Source organism: Saccopteryx leptura, chromosome 4 (genome assembly GCF_036850995.1).
Source record: "Saccopteryx leptura isolate mSacLep1 chromosome 4, mSacLep1_pri_phased_curated, whole genome shotgun sequence".
Lineage (NCBI taxonomy): Eukaryota > Metazoa > Chordata > Mammalia > Chiroptera > Emballonuridae > Saccopteryx > Saccopteryx leptura.
In genome coordinates this window covers 223,110,936-223,131,664 of record NC_089506.1, presented here as the reverse complement: position 1 = coordinate 223,131,664, position 20,729 = coordinate 223,110,936, and the positions used below count along the sequence as shown (strand labels likewise).

The 20,729-nt window shown below is 39.4% G+C and overlaps 1 protein-coding gene across 1 annotated transcript in view; it reads left to right on the top strand.

Moving 5' to 3' along the window:
* The window catches only part of LOC136404365 (phospholipid-transporting ATPase ABCA3-like), an 87,299-nt gene extending 67,450 nt beyond the window's left edge, over positions 1-19,849 (top strand). Inside the window, exons 24-31 of the mRNA XM_066383683.1 lie at positions 4,343-4,521; positions 5,330-5,455; positions 5,672-5,866; positions 12,704-12,891; positions 14,037-14,207; positions 14,593-14,783; positions 19,275-19,348; positions 19,733-19,849. Of these exons, the coding sequence (XP_066239780.1) occupies positions 4,343-4,521; positions 5,330-5,455; positions 5,672-5,866; positions 12,704-12,891; positions 14,037-14,207; positions 14,593-14,783; positions 19,275-19,348; positions 19,733-19,849 (1,241 nt within the window). The remainder of the gene's footprint in view (positions 1-4,342; positions 4,522-5,329; positions 5,456-5,671; positions 5,867-12,703; positions 12,892-14,036; positions 14,208-14,592; positions 14,784-19,274; positions 19,349-19,732) is intronic.
* The last annotated feature ends 880 nt before the right edge of the window (positions 19,850-20,729 follow it).

The following is a 20,729-nucleotide window of genomic DNA, read 5'->3' as shown; positions in this document are numbered from 1 at the left end:
GGCGCTGGAGTGGCTCTGGTCGCAACAGAGTGACACCCCAGAGGGGCAGAGCGTCGCCCCCTGGTGGGCATGCCGGGTGGATCCCGGTCGGGCGCATGGGGGAGTCTGTCTGACTGTCTCTCCCCATTTCCAGCTTCAGAAAAAAAAAATGAATACAACACTAGTTCTTTGAAAAGATTAATAAAATTGACAAATCCTAGCCTAGACTCACTAAGGAAAAAACATAAGGACTTATATGTACAAAACACAAAGTGAAAGAGAAGAAATTACTATACACTACATAGATATACAAAGGATCATACTAGAATATTATGAAAGATTATATGCTACCAAATTCAGCCATCTAGAAGAAATGGATAAATTCCAAGGACTATACAGTTTTTTCTAGACTGAGTTATGAAGACGTGGAAAACCTAAATAGACCCATAAGTGAGGAGAAAATAGAAACAACTACCAAAAACCTCCTTAAAAAATGAAAGTCCAAGCCTGACCAGGCAGTGGCACAGTGGATAGAGCATCGAACTGGGACGCAGAGGACCCGGGTTCGAGACCCCAAGGTTGCCAGCTTGAGCATGGGCTCATCGGGTTTGAGCAAGGCTCACCAGCTTGAGCCTAAGGTTGCTGGCTCGAGCAAGGGGTCACTCGGTCTGCTATAGCCCCCTGGTCAAGGCACATATGAGAAATCAATCAATAGACAACTAAGGAACTGCAATGAAGAATTGATGTTTCTCATCTCTCTCCCTTCCTGTCTGTCTGTCCCTCTCTCTGACTCTTTCTGTCTCTGCAACACACACAAAGAAAGTCCAGGACCAGATGGTTACACTAATCAATTCTACTAAACATTCAAAGAAGATTTGGTACCTATCCTTCTCAAAGTCTTTTAAAAAATTAAAGGAGAAGCCATACTCCTTAACACATTTTATAACACCAACATAACCCTCATACCAAAACTTGGCAAGGACAACACAAAAAAAGAAAACTACAGACCAATATCTCTAATAAATACAGATAGAAAAATCCTAAACAAAATACTGGAAATCAAATACAACAATACATTGAAAAATAATATATCGAGATCAAGTGAGATTCATTCCAGGAGCACTAAGATGGTTCAACATACATAAATCAAGCAATGTAATACACCACATCAACAAAACAAACAGCGAAAATCATGTGATCCTATCAGTAGATGCAGAAAGGCATTTGGTAAGCTAGAACATCCATTTATGTTGAAAAACACTCAATAAAATGTGTATAGAAGGAAAGGTCCTCAAGGTCAGATATGACAAACCATCAGCTAATATCATACTAAATGGTGAAACAAATTAGGCTTTTTCTCTAAAATCAGGAATAAGACAAGGCTGCCCACTCTCTCCACTCTTATTCAACATAGTACTGGAAGGTTTAGCCAGAGCAATCAGGCAAGAGAAAGAAATAAAAGACATCCATATCAGAAAAGAAGAAGTAAAGGTATCACTTTTTTGCACATGACTTGATCTTGAATATAGAAAAGCCCAAAGACTCCACCAAAAAACTATCTGAAACAATAAACCAATACAGTAAAGTCACAGGATACAAATTCAATATATAATATACAAAAGTCTATTGCTTTCCTATATGTAATGACAAGATATCGGAAAATGAACTTAGAAAAAACAATTCCTTTTACAATTGCAACAAAAAGATAAAATACTAAGAACAAATTTAACAAAGGATGCAAAGGACCTATATACTAAAAACTACAAATTGTTGTTAGCAATTGGAAAAGACACAATGAAATGGAAAAAATGTCCATGTGTATAGATCAAAAGAATCAACATAGTTAAAATGGCCACATTACCCAAAGCAATATACAAATTTAATGTAATCCTGAATAAAATCCTAATGTCAATTTTTAAAGAAACAGAACAAAAAAATCACCAGGTTCATATGGAACCATAAAAAAACACTGAATAGCCAAAGCGATCCTGAGAAAAAAGAATGAAGCCAGAGGTATCATACTACCTGACTTCAAATTATTCTATAGAGCCACAATAATCAAAAGAGCATGGTATTGGCAGATAAACAGGCATACAGACCAATGGAACAGAATCAAGAGTCCGGAAATAAAACCATGTATATATGAACAAATATTTTTCAGCAAAGAAGCCAAAAACACAAAATGGAGAAAAGAAAGCTTCTTCAATAAATGGTGCTTGGAAAATTGGAAAGCCACATGCAAAAGAATGAGACATGAATACAGTTTGTCTCCCTGCCCAAGAATTATTTCAAAATAGATCAAAGACCTAAATATAAGATCTGAAACAAATACATAGAAAAAAACATAAATACTAAACTCATGGACCTTGGCCATAGAGAACAATTTATAAATTTGACCCCAAAGGCAAGGGAAGTAAAGGCAAAAATAAATGAATGGGACTATATCAAAGTAAAAAGCTTCTTCACAGAAAAAGAAACTGACAATGAAACAGAATGACAGCCAACCAGATGGGAGATGATATTTGCAAACAGCAGCTCCGATAAGGGGATAATATTCAAAATATATAAAGACCTCACAAAGCTCAGCAACAAACAAAGAAATAACCCAGTTAAAAAATGGGAGAGGATGTATACAGACCCATCTCCCAAGAAGACACACACGTGGCTAATAGATATATGAAAATATGCTCATATTCGTTAGCTATTACAGAAATGCAAATCAAAACAACAATGAGATACCACCTCACACCTGTTAGATTGGCTGTTATCAACAAGTCAGGTTAATAACAAGTGTTGGAGAGGCTGTGGAGAAAAAGGAACCCTCCTTCACTGCTTTGGAAATGTAGACTAGTACACTCATTATGGAGGAAAGTATGATGGTTCCTCAAAAAATTAAGGGAAAAACTACCAGATGACTCAGTAATTTCTTTACTGGGTATCTACTGAAAAAATAAAAAAGATTAGTACATAAAGACACATGCACTGCCATGTTCATTGCAGCATTGTTCACAGTGGCCAAGACATGGAAACAACCAACGGGTCCCTCGATAGAGGACTGGATAAAGAAGAGGTGGTATGTATATACAGTGGAGTACCACTCAGCCATGAGAAATAATGACATATTGCCCTTTACAACAACGTGGATGGACTTTGTGAACATTATACTGAGTGAAATAAATCAGTAAAAGCAAAGAACTGTATGATTTCATACATGGGTGGGATATAAACTGAGACTCATGGACATACATCAAAGTGAAGTGGTTCCCTGGGGAAGGGGGACATGGAGGAAGAGTGTGGGGGGGGGAGTAAAGAGGGACAAACAGAAGGTGATGGAAAATGATCTGACTTTGGGTGATGGGTACACAACATCATCCACAGTTCTGATGCTATAGGAACATTCACCTACAACCTAAGTACTCTATGGATTAATGTCACCCTGTTAATTTTAATTTTCTAAATTAAATTTTTTTTAATTTTTTAAAGAAAAGAGCATTTATAATTCTCTTTTAACAGGAATTCTGTGCTTATTACTCACTTTCTTCTCGAGAAACTTCAATAAGTGTCAGATAATGATCATTTTTACCATTTTACAACATAGTGTTATCAGCCTTGGCCGGTTGCATCAGGGGTAGAACATTGGCCAGGCATGTAGCTGTCCCAGGTTCAATTCCCAATCAGGGCATACAGGAGAAGCAACCATCTGCTTCTCCACCCCCCCTCCCACTTTCCTCCCTCCCTCCCTCTCTCTCTCTTTTCCCCTTCCACAGCCAGTGGTTCAGCTGGTTCGAATGCATCAGCCCAGGTGCTAAAGATGGCTCTCTAAAGCCTACACCTCAGGTGCTAAAAATAGCTAGGTTTCAAGCATTGGCCCCAGACAGGGCCTGCCAGGTAGATCCCTATCGGGGTGCATACAGGAAACTGTCTCTCTTATCTCCCCCTCCTCTTATTTTGGAAAAGAAGAAAAAACATAGTGTTATCTTTTTCAAAAGTATTTGCACTTTATACTTTTTTCTAATTATCAAGTTAATATTTTACACTTCTGAAAGGACTTCAGGCATATTTTTCATAACCTGTCATAATTAGTAAACATACAAATGAATATGTTACTAGTCATAGACTTACTTGGTTACCATAGAGTATACTCATGACGATTAGTTTTCAAATTTTATTATTTGTTATTAAGTGGAATTTGTGCAGCAGAACGATCACCTCTCACACTCTACTTCTCAGCTTTGCCTAACATTTTATTTTATCCTATAATTCTTTTTATTTGTCCTTTTCTTAGGCCTCGGTTACTGTGTCAATACCCCGCAGTAAGATCTCTCTTCCTCTCTCTGTCTCTCTCTCCATTTCCCACGGTCAGATACAACGAAGTCTGTTTATTCTTTTGAAGAGGAAATGATTGGAAAGTATCTGGTTATGATGAGCATCATAGGCCTTATTTACCTTCTCTTGGTTTTCTTTTGGGAGACGACTTTGTGGAAACTAAGAACATTTCTCAATCAGTACATTTACTTTGGCCTCTATAAGGCGTACAGGAAGGTGAGTAATCAAGCGTGGACCTGAAGAATCACTTATGAAAATGGGACATCAGGCACAGAGGGCAGTGTCTTCATTCTTCAGGGGAGAGAGTGGCTCTGGGGTAGGCACTGCCCTTCTCTGTGGGAAGCAGGATCTGGGAGGCTGGAGGTCCACACTCTGATTTTCTCTGTCTCTGGGCTGAGTGCGGGCCGTAGGCAGACCACAGAGACACTGGCCATGACACCCCTTGTTCTCTCACCACATTGGTTTGGTATCGCTCTCTCTGCCCCTCAATCTCACTTACTTCCTCCTGGCAGAAGGAGACCCAGTCACTCTGGGCTTCTTTCTCTGTAGCCCCGGCAGACAAAACCCAGACAGCCCAAGCTTTTTCTCTCTCTCCATAGCCCTGGCCGAGAAAAGAAAAACAAACAAACACCCAGTCACTCTGAGCTCCCCTCCTCTCCAGAGCCCCAGTGGATGAAATCCCAAACCATCCAGCCCTGTGTCCGCTCCAGAGCTGACCGCGAGTGCGTCTTATCTTCCTCCTCCCTTCTCAGTTCTTCCCCCCTTTAGTCCATTCAGTGCACGGACCTTTCAGGCAAGCCCGCGAGCCCAGCTGCTGGGGCTGCTCCGCTGTGTTATAGCTGCTCAATTTGTTGACAGTTCAAGGGGAGAAATCGGGGATGTCTTCCACATGGCCATTACTCTGATGTCATCCAGTCTCTTTCTGAGACTATCCTTTAGTTTACGTTTCGTGAAGCCATCCAAGTCTAGACCAGAGAGCCCTTAAAGAGCCACCGCTTCTGTGATTTGTGTCTTAAACATACAGAAAAAATTGTCTGAGGAGTTATCTGGAGAATGTGAAGATGAAGATGTAGAAAATGAAAGAAGGAAAATCCTGGGGCAACCTCGGGAGTGGCTAAGTTACACAGTGCTTATTAAGGAACTCACAAAGGTAACATCATTCCCTGGCCAACATAAGTTGGATTTATTCCTGCTTAAAAAGCATGTCATTGGTGCCAGGGCTCATTGTAGCTCTGTGAGATCTATATGTATTTCCCCCAGTGTAACAGAAGAATTTTTGGAAAACTGATGTTAGTGGTTGCTGGGTGTTTGGGCTATTTATTGTACTTGACCTACAAATGTTCTTTACTATATATTTTTTAAAAAGATATATTTTAAGTGTCCAGTCACTTTGGCTGTGAAAAATATCTCCATTACGATACAAAGAGGGGAATGCTTTGGATTGCTTGGATTCAACGGAGCTGGAAAAACTTCGACCTTCCAAATTCTGAGTGGAGAACAGACCGCTACCTCGGGACATGTGTTCATTGATAACTCTTGCATCACTGAGGACATCCAAAAGGTAAGAACTCTATTACTGTGTGACATGTAAGAAGCATCGTGTCAGGTGACAGGAGGGAGGACAGGTGACAGGTGGATGGCTGGAGAGAACAGATAAGAATCATGGGCAGGCATTGATATTGATACTGTTAAATCGGGAGAGTCTAAAGAGGGAGATACATTTTTTAAATAAATTTTTATTAATTTTAATGGGGTGACATAAATAAACCAGGGTACATATGTTCAAAGAAAACATGTCCAGGTTATCTTGTCATTCAATTATGTTGCATACCCATTACCCAAAGTCAGATTGTCCTCTGTCACTTTCTATCTAGTTTTCTTTGTGTCCCTCTCCCTACTCCTTCCCCTCTCCCTTCCTCTCCCCCCCCCCATAACCACCACACTCTTGTCCATGAATCTTAGTCTCGTTTTTATGTCCCACCTATGTATGGAATCATGCAGTTCTTGGTTTTTTCTGATTTACTTATTTTACTCCGTATAATGTTATCAAGATCCCACCATTTTGTTGTAAATGATCCGATGTCATCATTTCTTATGGCTGAGTAGGAGATCCAGTATTCCATAGTGTATATGTGCCACATCTTCTTTATCCAGTCATCTATTGAAGGGCTTTTTGGTTGTTTCCATGTCCTGGCCACTGTGAACAATGCTGCAATGAACATGGGGCTGCATGTGTCTTTACATATCAATGTCTCTGAGTTTTGAGGGTATATACCCAGTAGAGAGGTTGCTGGGTCATAAAGTAGTTCTATTTTCAGTTTTTTGAGGAACCAGCATACTTTCTTCCATAATGGTTGTACTACTTTACATTCCCACCAACAATGGATGAGGGTTCCTTTTTCTCCACAGCCTCTCCAACACTTGTTATTACCTGTCTTGTTAATAATAGCTAATCTAACAGGAGTGAGGTGGTATCTCATTGCAGTTTTGATTTGCATTTCTCTAATAACTAATGTAGATGAGCATCTTTTCATATATCTGTTGGCCATTTGTATTTCTTCCTGGGAGAAGTGTCTGTTCATGTCTTCTTCCCATTTTTTTTATTGGCTTGTTTGTTTGTTTGTTGTTGAGTTTGATGAGCTCTTTGTATATTTTGGATATTAGACCCTTATCTGAACTGTTGTTTGAAAATATCATTTCCCATTTAGTACTTGGGTGGGAAGGAAAATACATTTTTGAAGAGACAGTGAAGCATTAAGGGCAACATCTGAAACAAGAGTGTCTTTGTCTTCGTTGACACTATTAGAGGACAAGGTATGTTCCATGGGTCATACGCCAAACAGGGTGCTGGGAGGAAGGAAGGATGGGCCAGAAGGAGAAGGTGACCTGTGATAGAGTGGTAGCCGAAGCCTCGCTGAGCTCTTAGAGCTCTGGGACAGAAAAGCATGTCTGAGAAGTCTTTAAGTTGAAGCAAGACCGCTGGCCTCTGTGTCCTTACAGAGCCAGTCATTGGCTGCACAGGCCACCTGAGAGTGAGTGCATCACCTTGAAGAGAAACCAAGTGGGAAGGAACATTCAGGAAGGAGGAAATGGTCAAAGATGGCCAAATTCCAGGGGGTCCCAGGCAAGGGAGAGCCTGAACAGTGTCCGCCGACTTTAGGAAACAGAATTCACGGGTGAGGCTGGCGAGAACAGTTGCGCGCGGGTTCGTTGGGCGGTGGAAATGGGGGCCTGAAATGGCGGTCTCATTCCTGGAACACGGCCATCATACAATCAGAAGAGGGCACTAGGGGAGCCTGCATGCTGGCGGATACATTGTCTTCTCATAAGAGAAGGGAAGCTAAGAATTTGGATTATGTTTTGAAGAAAGTTATCTGTGAGGCAAACGGAAGAATTAGAGTTTACTCAGCGTTGTGAGAAGGAGACAGGAGATGTTTTATACATTGAACAATTTGATCACTAGACAAGAAGAAGTTGAAAAAAATAGAGGAAGATGTAATACATGATGAAGGTGTGAGAGGAATCTCCCTAAATATCCCTATCCATTCCACTTATCAGTCTCCTTGGGAGACGTAGGGTTCTGAAGAATGGCAGAAAGAAGGCTAGATTGGGAACCAAAGAGATAGTCTATATAAAGTGTCCACTTTAAAAAGAAACCAGGCACGCAGGCAAATATAAATGTTTTGCAATGACTACTTCAGTAAGTCTGGGGGAGCTTTTTCAATTTTCAGGGACTCTTTCTAAGGTGGCTGTTCTGAAATATGACTGATGGTGATCTTTTCATTTCCTCAGGCTTTAAAAATGTTTTGAAACACTGTCCATCTTATTGTAGTAATGTTATACATTGACCAGTAATGTATACATTGGTATATAATGACCAGGTGGTGGTGCAATGGATAGAGCATCGAACAGGGATGCAGAAGACCCAGGTTGGAAACCCCGAGGTTGCCAGCTTGAGCACAGGCTCATCCGGCTTGAACTCGGAGTCGCCGGCTTGAGCATGGGATCATACACATGACCCCATGGTCACTGGCTTGAGCCCAAAGATCACTGGCTTATGGCCCAAGGTCACTTGGCTTGAGCCCAAGGGTCACTGGCTTGAGCAAGAGGTCACTTGCTCAATCAATTGCACAAAGGCAATCAATGAACAACTAAGGTGACACAATGAAAAATTGATGTTTCTCATCTCTCTCCCTTCCTGTCTGCCTGTCCCTATCTGTCCCTCTCTCTGTCTCTGTCACAAAAAATATATATACAGTATATGTAACATAAAATTTACCATTTTAAACATTTCTGAATGTGCAGTTCATTGGCATTCAGAGCATTCACATTATTGTGCAAACTTTACCACTATCCATCTCCAGAACTTCTACATTATTTCAAAAAGAAAATCTTTACCTGATAATTGGAACTTCCCATCTTCCTCCCCTGATAACCATGATTCTACTTTCTGCTTCTATAAATTGGACTACTTCTAGGGACCTTGTATCAGTAGAATCATATTGTATTTGTTATTTATTTTATGTCTGACACTCTACCTAGCATAATGCCTTCAAGGTTCACTTACATATCAGAATTTCATACCGTTTAAGGATTAATGATAGCCCGTTCTACGAGTGTACCACACTTTCTCTATTAATTCATTGATGGGTATTGGGTTGTTTCCAGTTTTTGTCTATAGTGAATAATGTTTTTTTGGGAACATGGGTGTACAAACATCTGTTTCAATCCCTGTCTTCAATTATTTTGAGAATGTTTCTAAAGTAGAATTTTAAGACCATAATTTGTTTAATCTGCTGAGGAAATGCCATACTGTATCCTTTTTTAATTATTGTTTGTTTGTTTTGGGTAATTTCGGCCTAAAGCTTATACTTACAATAAAAACAAAGTAATCATGACAAAAAAGGTTATTAAACTAAATCACCTGTGATCATTGGTTCAATGCCCACCACCTCTACCTTTATTTAAATGTATTTTTTATTATTTAAAAAAAATTTATTTTGAAATAAAATTTAATGAGTTGACATTGATCAATAAACGTACATAATAGGTTCCAGTTACATCTCTTTAGCATTTGAACTGTGGGTCACATTGTGCGCCCCTCACCCAAAGGCAGATCATTTTCTGTCACCGTGCATTTGTCCCTCTCTCCTCACTTTTCCCTCACTCTTTACCCTCCCCCCAACCCCCACCCATGACCACCTGAAACTCATGGACATAGATTAATGAAAATATTCTTTAACTTTTAATACAGTCCTTTTTTCTTTCTGCCTGTTGTTTTCTTTACTTGGGGAGGGGGTCCTGTTTAATAATTCCTCACTTACCCTATATTTAAATTAAATATTACACTTCTTTTGTCCCCATAAAGAATTTGATTGCATTGTTTTTTCACCTTGAAATCTATAATTCAGCTGCATACTGTTCAGTAAGGGTGAAGACTCATTTTTTTTTTTAACATATAGTCAGTTGACCCAACGCATTGTGTTGAGAGATTCTCCTTGCTCAAACTTTTCTTCAATGTCAACTTAGTCCACTATCACGTGTTACTTAAGTGTGGGTCAGTTTCTGGACTGTATTCTTTTTTGTAGGTCTATTTGTTTACCCTTGAGCAAATACTATACTTTCTTAATTATAGTAGTCTTATAAAAATCATAATAAAAAAGCCATAATATTTAATAGTGAAAAGTTTGTTCTTACTTTGGTTATTCTTGAATTTATAAAATTATAAATAAATTGAGGAATTATCTTTGCATATAAATGCTGAGATTTTGTGTGGGAGTACTGGAAATGAACATTTATAGTAAATATATCTTTCCATGTACTTGTTTCTTAATAAGTATCCCAGAGTAATAGTTTAATAGTTGTACATGGATATTGCATTATTAAAATAATTCAGTTTATTGTGTACAATTTATTTCAATGTTTAATGTGATAATATGAACTTCAGTGATGTTATTTTTATTACTTATTGATGGCCTATAGTAGCACAATTTATTTTTATTTCTTATTTATTATTATTCTTTTTTTAGCAAGAGAGAGAGAGGGACAGACAGACAGGAAGGGAGAGAGATGGGATGCATCAACTCATACTATACTTGCAGCACCTTAGTTGTTCATTTATTGCTTTCTCATATGTGCCTTGACCAGGGGGCTCCAGCCAAACTAATGACCTCTTTCTCAAGCCAGTGACCTTGGGCTTATGCCAGCAACCTTGGCTTTTAAGTCAGTGACCTTTGGGCTCAGGCAAGTGACCTTTGGGTTCAAGCCAGCAACCATGGGGTCATATCTATGATCCCATACTCAAGCCAGTAACCCCACACTCAAGCTGGTGAGCCCACACTCAATCCAGTGATCTTGAGGTTTCAAACTTGGGTCCTCAGTGTGCCAGGTCAACACTCTATCCACTGTGCCACCACCTGGTCAGGCTATTTTTAAATATTGAACTCATATTCAACAAAATTGCTAAATTCCCTTAATTTTCATATTTATTTACAAAGTATATGAGACTCTTTATTTACACAATCATGACTGAATGCAGACAGTGAGAGTCTTTCTCTCCCAATCCTATACTTTTTTCCCCTTGCTTAGTACAAAGGCTGTAAACTGCTCAGCAAAGGTAATTGCAAACATTTTCTCCATCTCAGTCTCCAGGGAAAATTTTTTATTATTTATGTTTTTACTCTCTTCCTGTAAATGCCTCTGATTTACCCTAACAGGCAAAAGATATGTTCGCCGTGTACAGAATTTGAGGTTTACAATTATTTTTAATTAGCAAAAAATACGTTGGTTTACTATCATCTAGCTCCCGCTCCCATTACTGCTTTTGAGAAATCAGCTGTTAATCGGACAGTCTTTATAGATAATCTTTTTCTCCCCTCTGGCTGTTCTCTAACTTTTCTCTTTGTTTTACATAAGCTTTAACATGAAGTGTTTAGATACGGATCTTTAAATTTTTATTGTTTTGCAAGTTACTGGAATTTGTGAATTTTATCAGTTGATCTCTTGAATTGGCTCTGGATAATTTTCTCTTATTAGTTTTTCAGATATTTCTCCTGTTCCCATCTTTCTGTCCATCTGCAATTCTGATTATCCAGATATCATAGTCCTAGTTTATCATTCTTATCTATCAATAGAGCTTTTAGAGCTCTTCACTTTTTATTTTTGTGCTCCATTTAGCTACTTTCTTACGACCTGTCTTCAGCAGATTAAGCTCATTTCTTCCATTGTGACTAAATTGGTGTTAAACCCAATTCACAGAAATTGTAATATGACTCTTTTTTTTTTTTAGTTTCTAGATGTTTAGACATATGGTTCATTTCTAAAAGGTCTACGTGACGTTATACTCTCCTCTTTTATCAAGATTTTTAAAGCTTTTTGTAATTTATTTAAACATAATAAGTACTATCATTTTTTTCATCTGATCTACTAACCCCATTACCTGAAGTTATTACAAATGTTTCTGGTAAAGTTGTTTTTGCTAATGACATTCATGCTGTTTTTCCCCTTATTTGCTGAGGGTTTGCCTGTAGCTCACGGGTTTATTTCTGCTAAGTGACTAGGGGCATAAACAGTCTAGTAATTAGTAAGTTAACTAATAAAATCACACAGAAAGCCTGACCTGTGGTGGTGCAGTGGATAAAGCATCGACCTGGAAACACTGAGGTCGCTGGTTCAAAACCCTGAGCTTGCCTGGTCAAGGCACATATGGGAGTTGGTGCTTCCGGCTTCTCTCTCTCTCTCTCTCCCTCCCTCTCTCCTCTCTAAAATGAATAAATAAAATAATTCTAGAAGATTTAAAAAAACATTTTAAAAATCACACAGAAAAAGTATGAATTTCAGTTATTTAAAATAACTATTAAATTTTTAAATTAATTTAAATAAACTAATATTCATAGCTTTTCTCAGAATGTCTAATTTATGTGCATCTGAAGACAAATCCACATAGGGTTGGGTTGATGGATAAATCAACACTCATTGAACTCTACTGTGTGTGGGAGTGGAGAAAGCCTTTGCTTCTGGTTCAGCCTCAGTGTGAAACAAGGTCTGCACTTGACTGCGCAACTTCTGCAAAAACACCCATGGTGGCCATGCCCCTTGGAATTCCTCATTAACAAGGGGAGAATGTCACGTCCTGATATCCCTCCAAATTCAGTACACCGTGGGATTTTATTTCTAACTTCTTCACCCCCAAGATGATGAAAACTGAATTGAGGGAACCCATTATTTCAATTTCTTATGGTAGATCCACCGGCCATAATTTCGTAGTCTTTAGAACAGAAAATTCTTGGTAGGACTCTGAAGAGGCATGGTCTGGAGAACCAAAAGTCTTCTATCTCAGTCAAAAACGTTCAGTGGGACAGATGACTTGTGTCCTTATCAAGGCCATTCTTGTAATCAGGTGAAGTCAAGAGTTGGCTATTGTCCTCAGTCTGACGCCTTGCTGGAATTCATGACTGGTCGGGAAATAATGACCATGTATGCCAGGCTATGGGGAGTCTCTGAGCCCCAGATTCAGCTGTATGTAAGCAAATGGTTGAATTCCCTGCAACTGGAACCCCTTGCCGACAGGCTTATCAGAACTTACAGGTGAGTTACCACGCTAACCCTTCTGTTGCCGCTGCTAGTGCGATGCCTCTCTCTGTTTCCGATGTTTGAAATAAATGCCCACAGCCCCACCCAGTTCCTTCTGTCACACAGTTATTTAGTTGCGAAACTATCTAATTAATTGCCAGGTTAAAGATGCAGTAATAAGACAGATCAATGTGGGTGCCAAGTCATCCCTTGACAGAGATGAAACTCAAAATTCTAGTTACGCTGGAACGGCAGCCTCTGAATCTCGAAGGGGAGCGTCCTGGTCTTCCTACCGGGTATAGGGCTCTTTGTTTCCCAAGTGAGAAGGGATGTAGACCTATAAATAATGGTGGGATTTATGTACGTGGAAAATCATGACACCCTAAGGATGAGTAAATAAACGTCACTGATAATGCTGCTAAAACCAGTAGCATAAAAGTCACTCTTCTACATTTGAAATGAAAAAAAAATTTTTTTTTATTTCATCAAACGGATTGGAGTGACACCGGTTCATAAAATTATACAGCTTTCAGGCGTACAATTTTATAATACATCATATGGACATTGCATTGGGTGTTCACCCCAAGTTAAGTCTCCATCACCACTCATCCCCCCTCGACACTCCCCAATATTCCCCCAGCCCTCTTTCCTCCTGCAGTCCCCACACTGTCGTCTGTATCTATTCGTTTCTTTTTATCGCTTCATCCCTTCACCTTTTTCACCCAGCCCTCCCATCCCCATCCCCTCTGGCAGCCGTCAGTCTGTTCTTCGTCTCTGTGAGTCTATTTCTTCTTTGTTTGTTAGTTTATTTTGTCCATTAGAATCCACTTGTAAGTGAAATCCTACTTGTCTTTCCCTGCCTGGCTTATTTCCCTTACCATAGTAATCGCCAGGTCCATCCACGCTGTCGCAAAAGGTAAGATTTCCTTCTTTTTTTTTCACAGCTGAGTAGTGTTCCATTGGTTGATGATATATATACACCTGTACTTGAGCCTTGTCACTGTGTTGAAGCCACATCTCATCAACATTGTAGATAACCATTTTGAGTGCTTTCTGAGACTCTCAGCATTTGAGATGTCTGTGCTAACACTACTTTGTAAGTAACTGACCTGTGTGTCCTTCCCTCTCCCTGCATTCTCTCTCCTTCTATGACCATGAAGCGGAGGGAACAAGCGGAAGCTGAGCACCGCTATTGCCCTAATGGGAAAACCCGTCGTCATTTTGCTGGACGAGCCGTCAACCGGCATGGACCCGGTAGCCCGCCACCTGCTCTGGAACGCCGTGACACGGGCACGTGAGCGTGGAAAAACCATTGTTATAACCTCCCACAGGTACGACTCACTGGGAGACGGTTGGCAAGCATGGTAGTAGTGGAAAGAGAGACTGGTCTGGGGCTATGCAACTTGGACAGCCAACTTGCTTGAGAAGGCGTTTCTCATCCATCCTTATGCCTGGAACAGCCAAGAATCCTCATTAAGTTCCGTAACCAAGAGTGAGGAGAGGATAAGGGGTTTAGATGTTCTTGTGGGAGGGTTTCTCACTCTACTTACCATTTGAAAAAACAAAACAAAAACACTTTCACTTCCCAACTCTGAGCGTTATGATTGGCCAATTCCACTTCACTTTGAAAAGAGAGTCGCAGACTCTTGACTTCCAGAAGGTCCTCCCACAGAGCGTTTTTCAATTCTGCATTGTTCTGGTATCTTGTTTCGCTAGACTGGAGGAATGCGATGCCTTCTGCACCAGTCTGGCCATCATGGTGAAGGGAAAGCTCGTATGCCTGGGCAGCCCTCAGCATCTCAAGAGCAAGTTTGGCAATATTTACATCCTGAAGATCAAGGTCAAGACTGCTACAGACAAGGATAAATTAGATTATTTAAAATTTTTCATCAGAACAACATTCCCAGGTAAATGAGGTTGGGATACCTTTGTTCAAGGTGTATTATATATATATTTATATTTTTTCTCACTATAGTTCTGTTTAATGTCTTCAATAATATTCCTATAAGTTATTAATATTTATTGATTTTCACACTGAATTCCTTTTGAAATCCTTGTTTTTACAACTTTTTGTGTGCCTAGTTTTGCTAAGAAGTATTTTACACACACACACAAAAAAGTTCACAATAAGCTTCTATATCACTTTATTTTTTTATTTAAATATTAAGTTTAATGGGGTAGGTAACCTTGGTCCATAGGAACATGTAGGTTTCAGGTGTACCTCTTCACAGCATGTGACCTATTCATTGCCTTGTGTGCCCGTCACTCAGAGTCAAACCGTTTTCCATAACTGTGTGTTTGACACACTGACTTCCCTCTCCCCAGACCCTTCCCTCTGCTAACATCTTCACTTGTCAATTTCTACAAGTCTCAGTTTTATGTCCCACACGTGAGTAAAATCATATAGTTCTTACATTTTTCTAGTTTCCTTCGTGTGCTTAGCATAATGTTCTTAAGGTCCATCCATGCTGTCACAAAGGGCAATATGTCATCATTGCTTATGGCTGAGTAGTACTCCATTGTGTATATGTACCACATCTTCTTCATCCAATCCTCTCTCGAGGGACACTTTGGTTGTTTCCATGACTTGGCCACAGTGAATAATCCTGCAGTGAACATGGGAGTGTATATGTCTTTGTGCACAAATGTTTTTGAGTTTTTCAGGGAGACATCCAGTAGAGAGGTTGCTGGGTCACATGGTAACTCTGGTCTCAATTTTGTGAGGAACTGCCCTACTGTTCTCCATAGTGGCTATAACAGTTTACATTCCCACCAGCGGTGAATGAGGGTTCCTTTTTCTCCACAGCCTCTCCAACACTTGTTATGACCTGTCTTGTTGATAATAGCCCATCTAAAAGGTATAAGGTGGTATCTCACTGTAGTCTTGATCTGAACTTCTCTAATACCTAGGGAAGATGAGCATCTTTTCATATATCTGTTGGCTGTTTGTGTGTCTTCAAGAGAGGTGTGTGTTCAGGTCTTCTATCCATCTTTTAATTGGATTATTTGCTTGTTGATTTTAATGAGTTCTTAGAGCTCTTGTTTGTAAATATCATCTCCCATTTTGTTGGCTGCCTTTTTGTTTTGTTATCAGTTTATTTTGCTGTGCAGAAGTTTTTTAGATTGATGTAGCCCTATTATTATTATTATTATTATTATTATTATTATTTGCATTTACTTCCTTTGCCTTCAGGGTCAAAATCATAACTTTGCTTTCAGGGTCAAAACTTTTTTATGGTCAAGATCCCTAAGTTTAGTACCTATGATTTCCTTTCTTTATGTAATTTATTATTTCAGATCTTACATTTAGGTCTTTAATCCATTTTAAATTTATTTTTGTACATGGAGACAAACTATAGTCATTTCATTTTTTGCATGTGGCTTTCCAATACTTCCAGCACTATTTATTGAAGAGATGCTTTTTTCCCTCCATTGTGTGTTTTTGACTTCTTTGTCAAAGACTAGTTGTCCATATATGTGTGGTTTTATTTCTGGGCTCTTGAATCTGTTCCATTGGTCTGTATGTCTATTTTTCTGCCAATATCATGCTGTTTTGATTCTCATGGCTCTGTCGTATAATTTGAAGACAAGTAGTGTGATACCTCTGGCTTCATTCTCTTTTCTCAGCATTTCTTTGGCTATTCTAGATCTTCTATGATTCCATACAAATCTGGAGATATTCTGTTCTATTTCTTTTTTAAAATGACATTGGTATGTTAATGAGGATTGCATTAAATCTGTATATTGCTTTGGGTGATACAGCCATTTTAACTATATTAATTTCTTCCAGTCCACAAACACGGAATCTCTTCCCATTTCATTGTGTCTTTTTTGATCTCTTCTAATAATGCTCTGTAGTGTTCAGTGTATAGGTCCTCAAATCCTTTGTTAATTCCTAGGTATTTTTGTTGCTATTGTAAAAGGAATCTTTTCACTTTATTTTTTGATGTGGTGTTGGCATAAAGGAAAGCAGTAGCCTTTTGTGTGATGATTTTATGTCCTGTGATTTTACTTTATTTGCTTATTGTTTCTCGTATTTTTTTCAGTGGTGTCATTGGGGTTTTCTATGTACAGAAACACGTCATCTGCCAAAAGTGATACCTTTACTTTTCTTTCCCAATTTGAATGCCTTTTTTTTTTCTTTTGCCTTATTTCTCTGGCTAGGACTTTGAGAACTATGTTGAATAAGAATGGTGAGCGTGGGCATCCTTGTGCTGTTCTGATTTAGAGAAAAAGCTCTCAGTTTTTCACCACTGCGTAGGATATTGGCTGATGGTTTGTTATATGTGGCCTTTATTATGATGACATACTTTCCCTATACAATGGAATATTACTCGGCCATAAGAAATGATGATGTATTTCCATTTATGAAAACCTGAGTGGATCTTGAGAACATTATACTGGGCGAAATAAGTAAATCAGAAAAGGGCTAAGAACTGTATGATTTCACACGTAGGTGGGATATAAAACTGAGACTCATAGATATAGGTAGAAATGAAGTAGTCACCAGGGAAAGGGGACATGCAGGAAGGGGGTGTGGGACAGAGTATAAAAAGGGACAAATATATGGTGATGGAAAATGATTTGACGTTGGGTAATGGGTATACAACATTGATTATGTTGTATACCTATAATCAATCAAATAAAGAAACATTTACTTGAAACCTATATAATTGTATTGATCAATGTCACCCTGTTAATTTAATTTTCTAAAAAAAATTTTTTAAACATTTAAATATATATATAAATTAAGGAAAATGAAATTTAAAACAAGAAAAGAAAAAAGAAAAATATTTTATTTGAGAGGTTTTTCTGTTTTCTTCCAGTTGGCGGGGCTGGCTGTGTTACATGTTTTAGGTCTGTGAAGTTTTGGGGCTGACCTCCAGTGAGATGTTGCTGTCACAATGATGCACAAGGCGCTGCAGTCACGGTGGCGGGTGGTGGGGTTGTGAAGGCTTTACAGCTGTAGCAATGGCAATCTCAAGCCTCTAGGGACTCCTCCCCAAGTCTCAACACACGAGGGTACCAGCCACAGAGCACCTCTGCTCTTTAGGGGAGAGAGTGGCTCTGGAGAGCTAGCTGTGGGGTCTGTCTCTGCCACTCTCCATACGTGGAGAGATCTGGGAGGCTGGGAGACCACACATTGGTTTTTCTCTGTCTCTGCCACGGAGTGTGGGCTGAGGGCAAACCATGGGGATGCTGACCTTGACCTCACATTCTGCCATCACTTTGGCTTAGTAGCTATCCTGCTACTGCTCAATCTTACCGCTCCTCCTGGCAGAAGGAGACCGAGTCACTCTGGGTTCCTCCCCTCTTCATAGTCCCAGCAGAAAAATACCCAGTCACTCTGGGATCCTCCCTCTTGGGAGCCACTGCAGACAAAATCAAGACAGTGCAAGCTTCCCTCCTCTCCAGAGGCCTGGCAGAAAAAAAAAAAGCCAGTCACTCTGGGCTTCTTTCTCCAGAGCCCCAGACGACAAAATCCTGGACAATCTGGGCTTCTCTGTTCTCTGGAGTCGAGCACAAATGTGCTGTTCCTCCCCCCCCCTTCTCAACTCTTCCTACCTTCAGTCCATTTGGTGTGTGCATCTTGCAGCTGGCCTGGGAGCCCAGCTGGGGTTGCTTTGCTGCATTATAGCTGTTCAATTTGTTGAAATTGCAAGGGGGACAGATCAGGGGTATCCCTCATGCCACCATTACTCTGATGTCAGCTGCTTGCAAGATCAAAATTTTACCTCTTGAGTTCCCCCATCATCTCTTTACACAATCAGACAGCATAATTCCAGCTCATATTCTTAGCATCAAGTTTTGCATAAAGTCTTGTGGTAACATTAAAACTTTACAAGGCTTGGCTTTGTTCATTGAGCATCTGAACTAATGTATTTTATGTGTGTTCCTGCCAGCCTGCCCTCAGGCTATCCTATGACCTTTACATAATAAGCCTATTTTATCAGAGAAATCTGCTGGGGGGGAAAAAAACTTAACATCATATACACCAGGGATTTTTAACCTTTTTACATTTGGGGATAGATGAAAATAGGAGAATTATTCTGGGGATCTCTAAGGCAGAAATCACCACAAGAATAAGTGAATTCAGCTAAGATCATTGGGTCTATAATCTTCACACAACGTCAAGGTGGTTAACTATTTCGTGACCGGCATGAAACTTCTGGCAAACCAGTCTGCAGATCAGCAGTAGAAAAACACTGATATAAACCAAAGAGAATGGGTCATTTGATCATGTCTTTTTTTTTTTTTTCTGGTCATTATGGGATCGACCATATTCATAGTTCTACTACATATAATAATTAAGCAGATGTAGCAAGATTTTGGCAATTTTAAATTAAGTCTGTGAGATTCCTCACCTCTTCTACGTATAACGTATTTAACTTTTTTAGGTAGCACATTAAAGGAGGAGAACCAAGGAATCTTTACCTACTACATTCCCAGCAAGGACAATAACTGGGCAAAGGTGACTGTAGAAATCACGCCCTTCTAACATCACGTGTTAAAATATCCCTCATGATGGGGGACATTCTAGCATGTGGAATGGGAGCCTGATCTTGTAAGGAGCAGAAACTTGAGGTTACTTTTCCACTAACCCTAGATTGTAATTGCTTCAACTTCTGCTTCTTAAATCCCATGATTGGTCTGTGTCCACCAAGATAGATGAGGAGAGACAACTCCCTCTATCATTTGATTATCTATTCCAGCTTTGCCTTCATGTCCCCCTCTGTACCTTTTTTTTCCTCCAACATTAACTTCACAGCAGTTGGAGAACGTGGGGGAGGGGTTCATCTGGGTTGGGGCGGGAAGGGAAGACTGAAATTGTGACTGGTCTTTTTTGTTATTGAAGGTGTTTGGTATTTTGGAGGAAATTAAAGAGCAATTCAATTTAGAAGATTATTCCATCAGTCAGATGACACTGGAACAAATTTTCCTGACCTTTGCTCAGGACACAGAGCATGATTGAAGATGATTCTAAAGCAAAGGTTCCATGAGATTCAGTTTCAACTTGTGACCTATGTCTTCTTAGGCTACTCTCTCCCTGGGTACATAAAAGGGCAACCCTGTGTGCGTGTATATATCTTGGTGTAAATCTATTTATGTAATAAAGAGTCCTCCAAAGGAGACTTTATGTCGCTTCTTTGTAGATTTACTTGGGTGGACTATGTATCCAGCATGTGCAAATCTAAAAACATTTGATGAAATTTACATTTTCTCTCCTAGAAATAGAAAAGGCCAGCATTTATCAGGGTGGGAAAAAGGACCTATTCCTGAGAATTCTGTTTGAACAGAAACATCTAGAAATGATGGAGCTGTTAGATAAGACAGCTTGGAGAATATGAGATTTATTTCCAAGCTGAGTTATGAATTGGAGGAGCATTAAAGCCTAGAACAAATCATTCTCGTCAACATACACACACACTCTTTATACCAAAAATAATCTAATGAAAATAAATATCCACAGGGTAAACAAGATTGTTTCCAAAACTCAAAGCAAGATTTTACATCAGTAAGATAATGTTTGCACCAAGGACATTTAGAGTACAAGAACATAAAGCAAAAACCAGGTTTTGTTATCAGGGTTATGTTGGCCTCATAAAATGGCTTTGGGAGTATCACTGCTTCTTCTATTTTTTGGAAGACTTTGAGAAGGATAGGTACTAAATCTTCTTTGTTTGGTAGAATACACTAGTGTAGCCATCTGGTCCCGGACTTTTATTTTTGGGGAGGTTTTTTATAGTTGTTTCTATTTCCTCCCTGCTTATGGGTCTACTTGGGTTTTGCACTTCTCTGTGACACAATTTAGAAGGATTGTATAGTTCTAGGAATTCATCCATTTCTTCTAG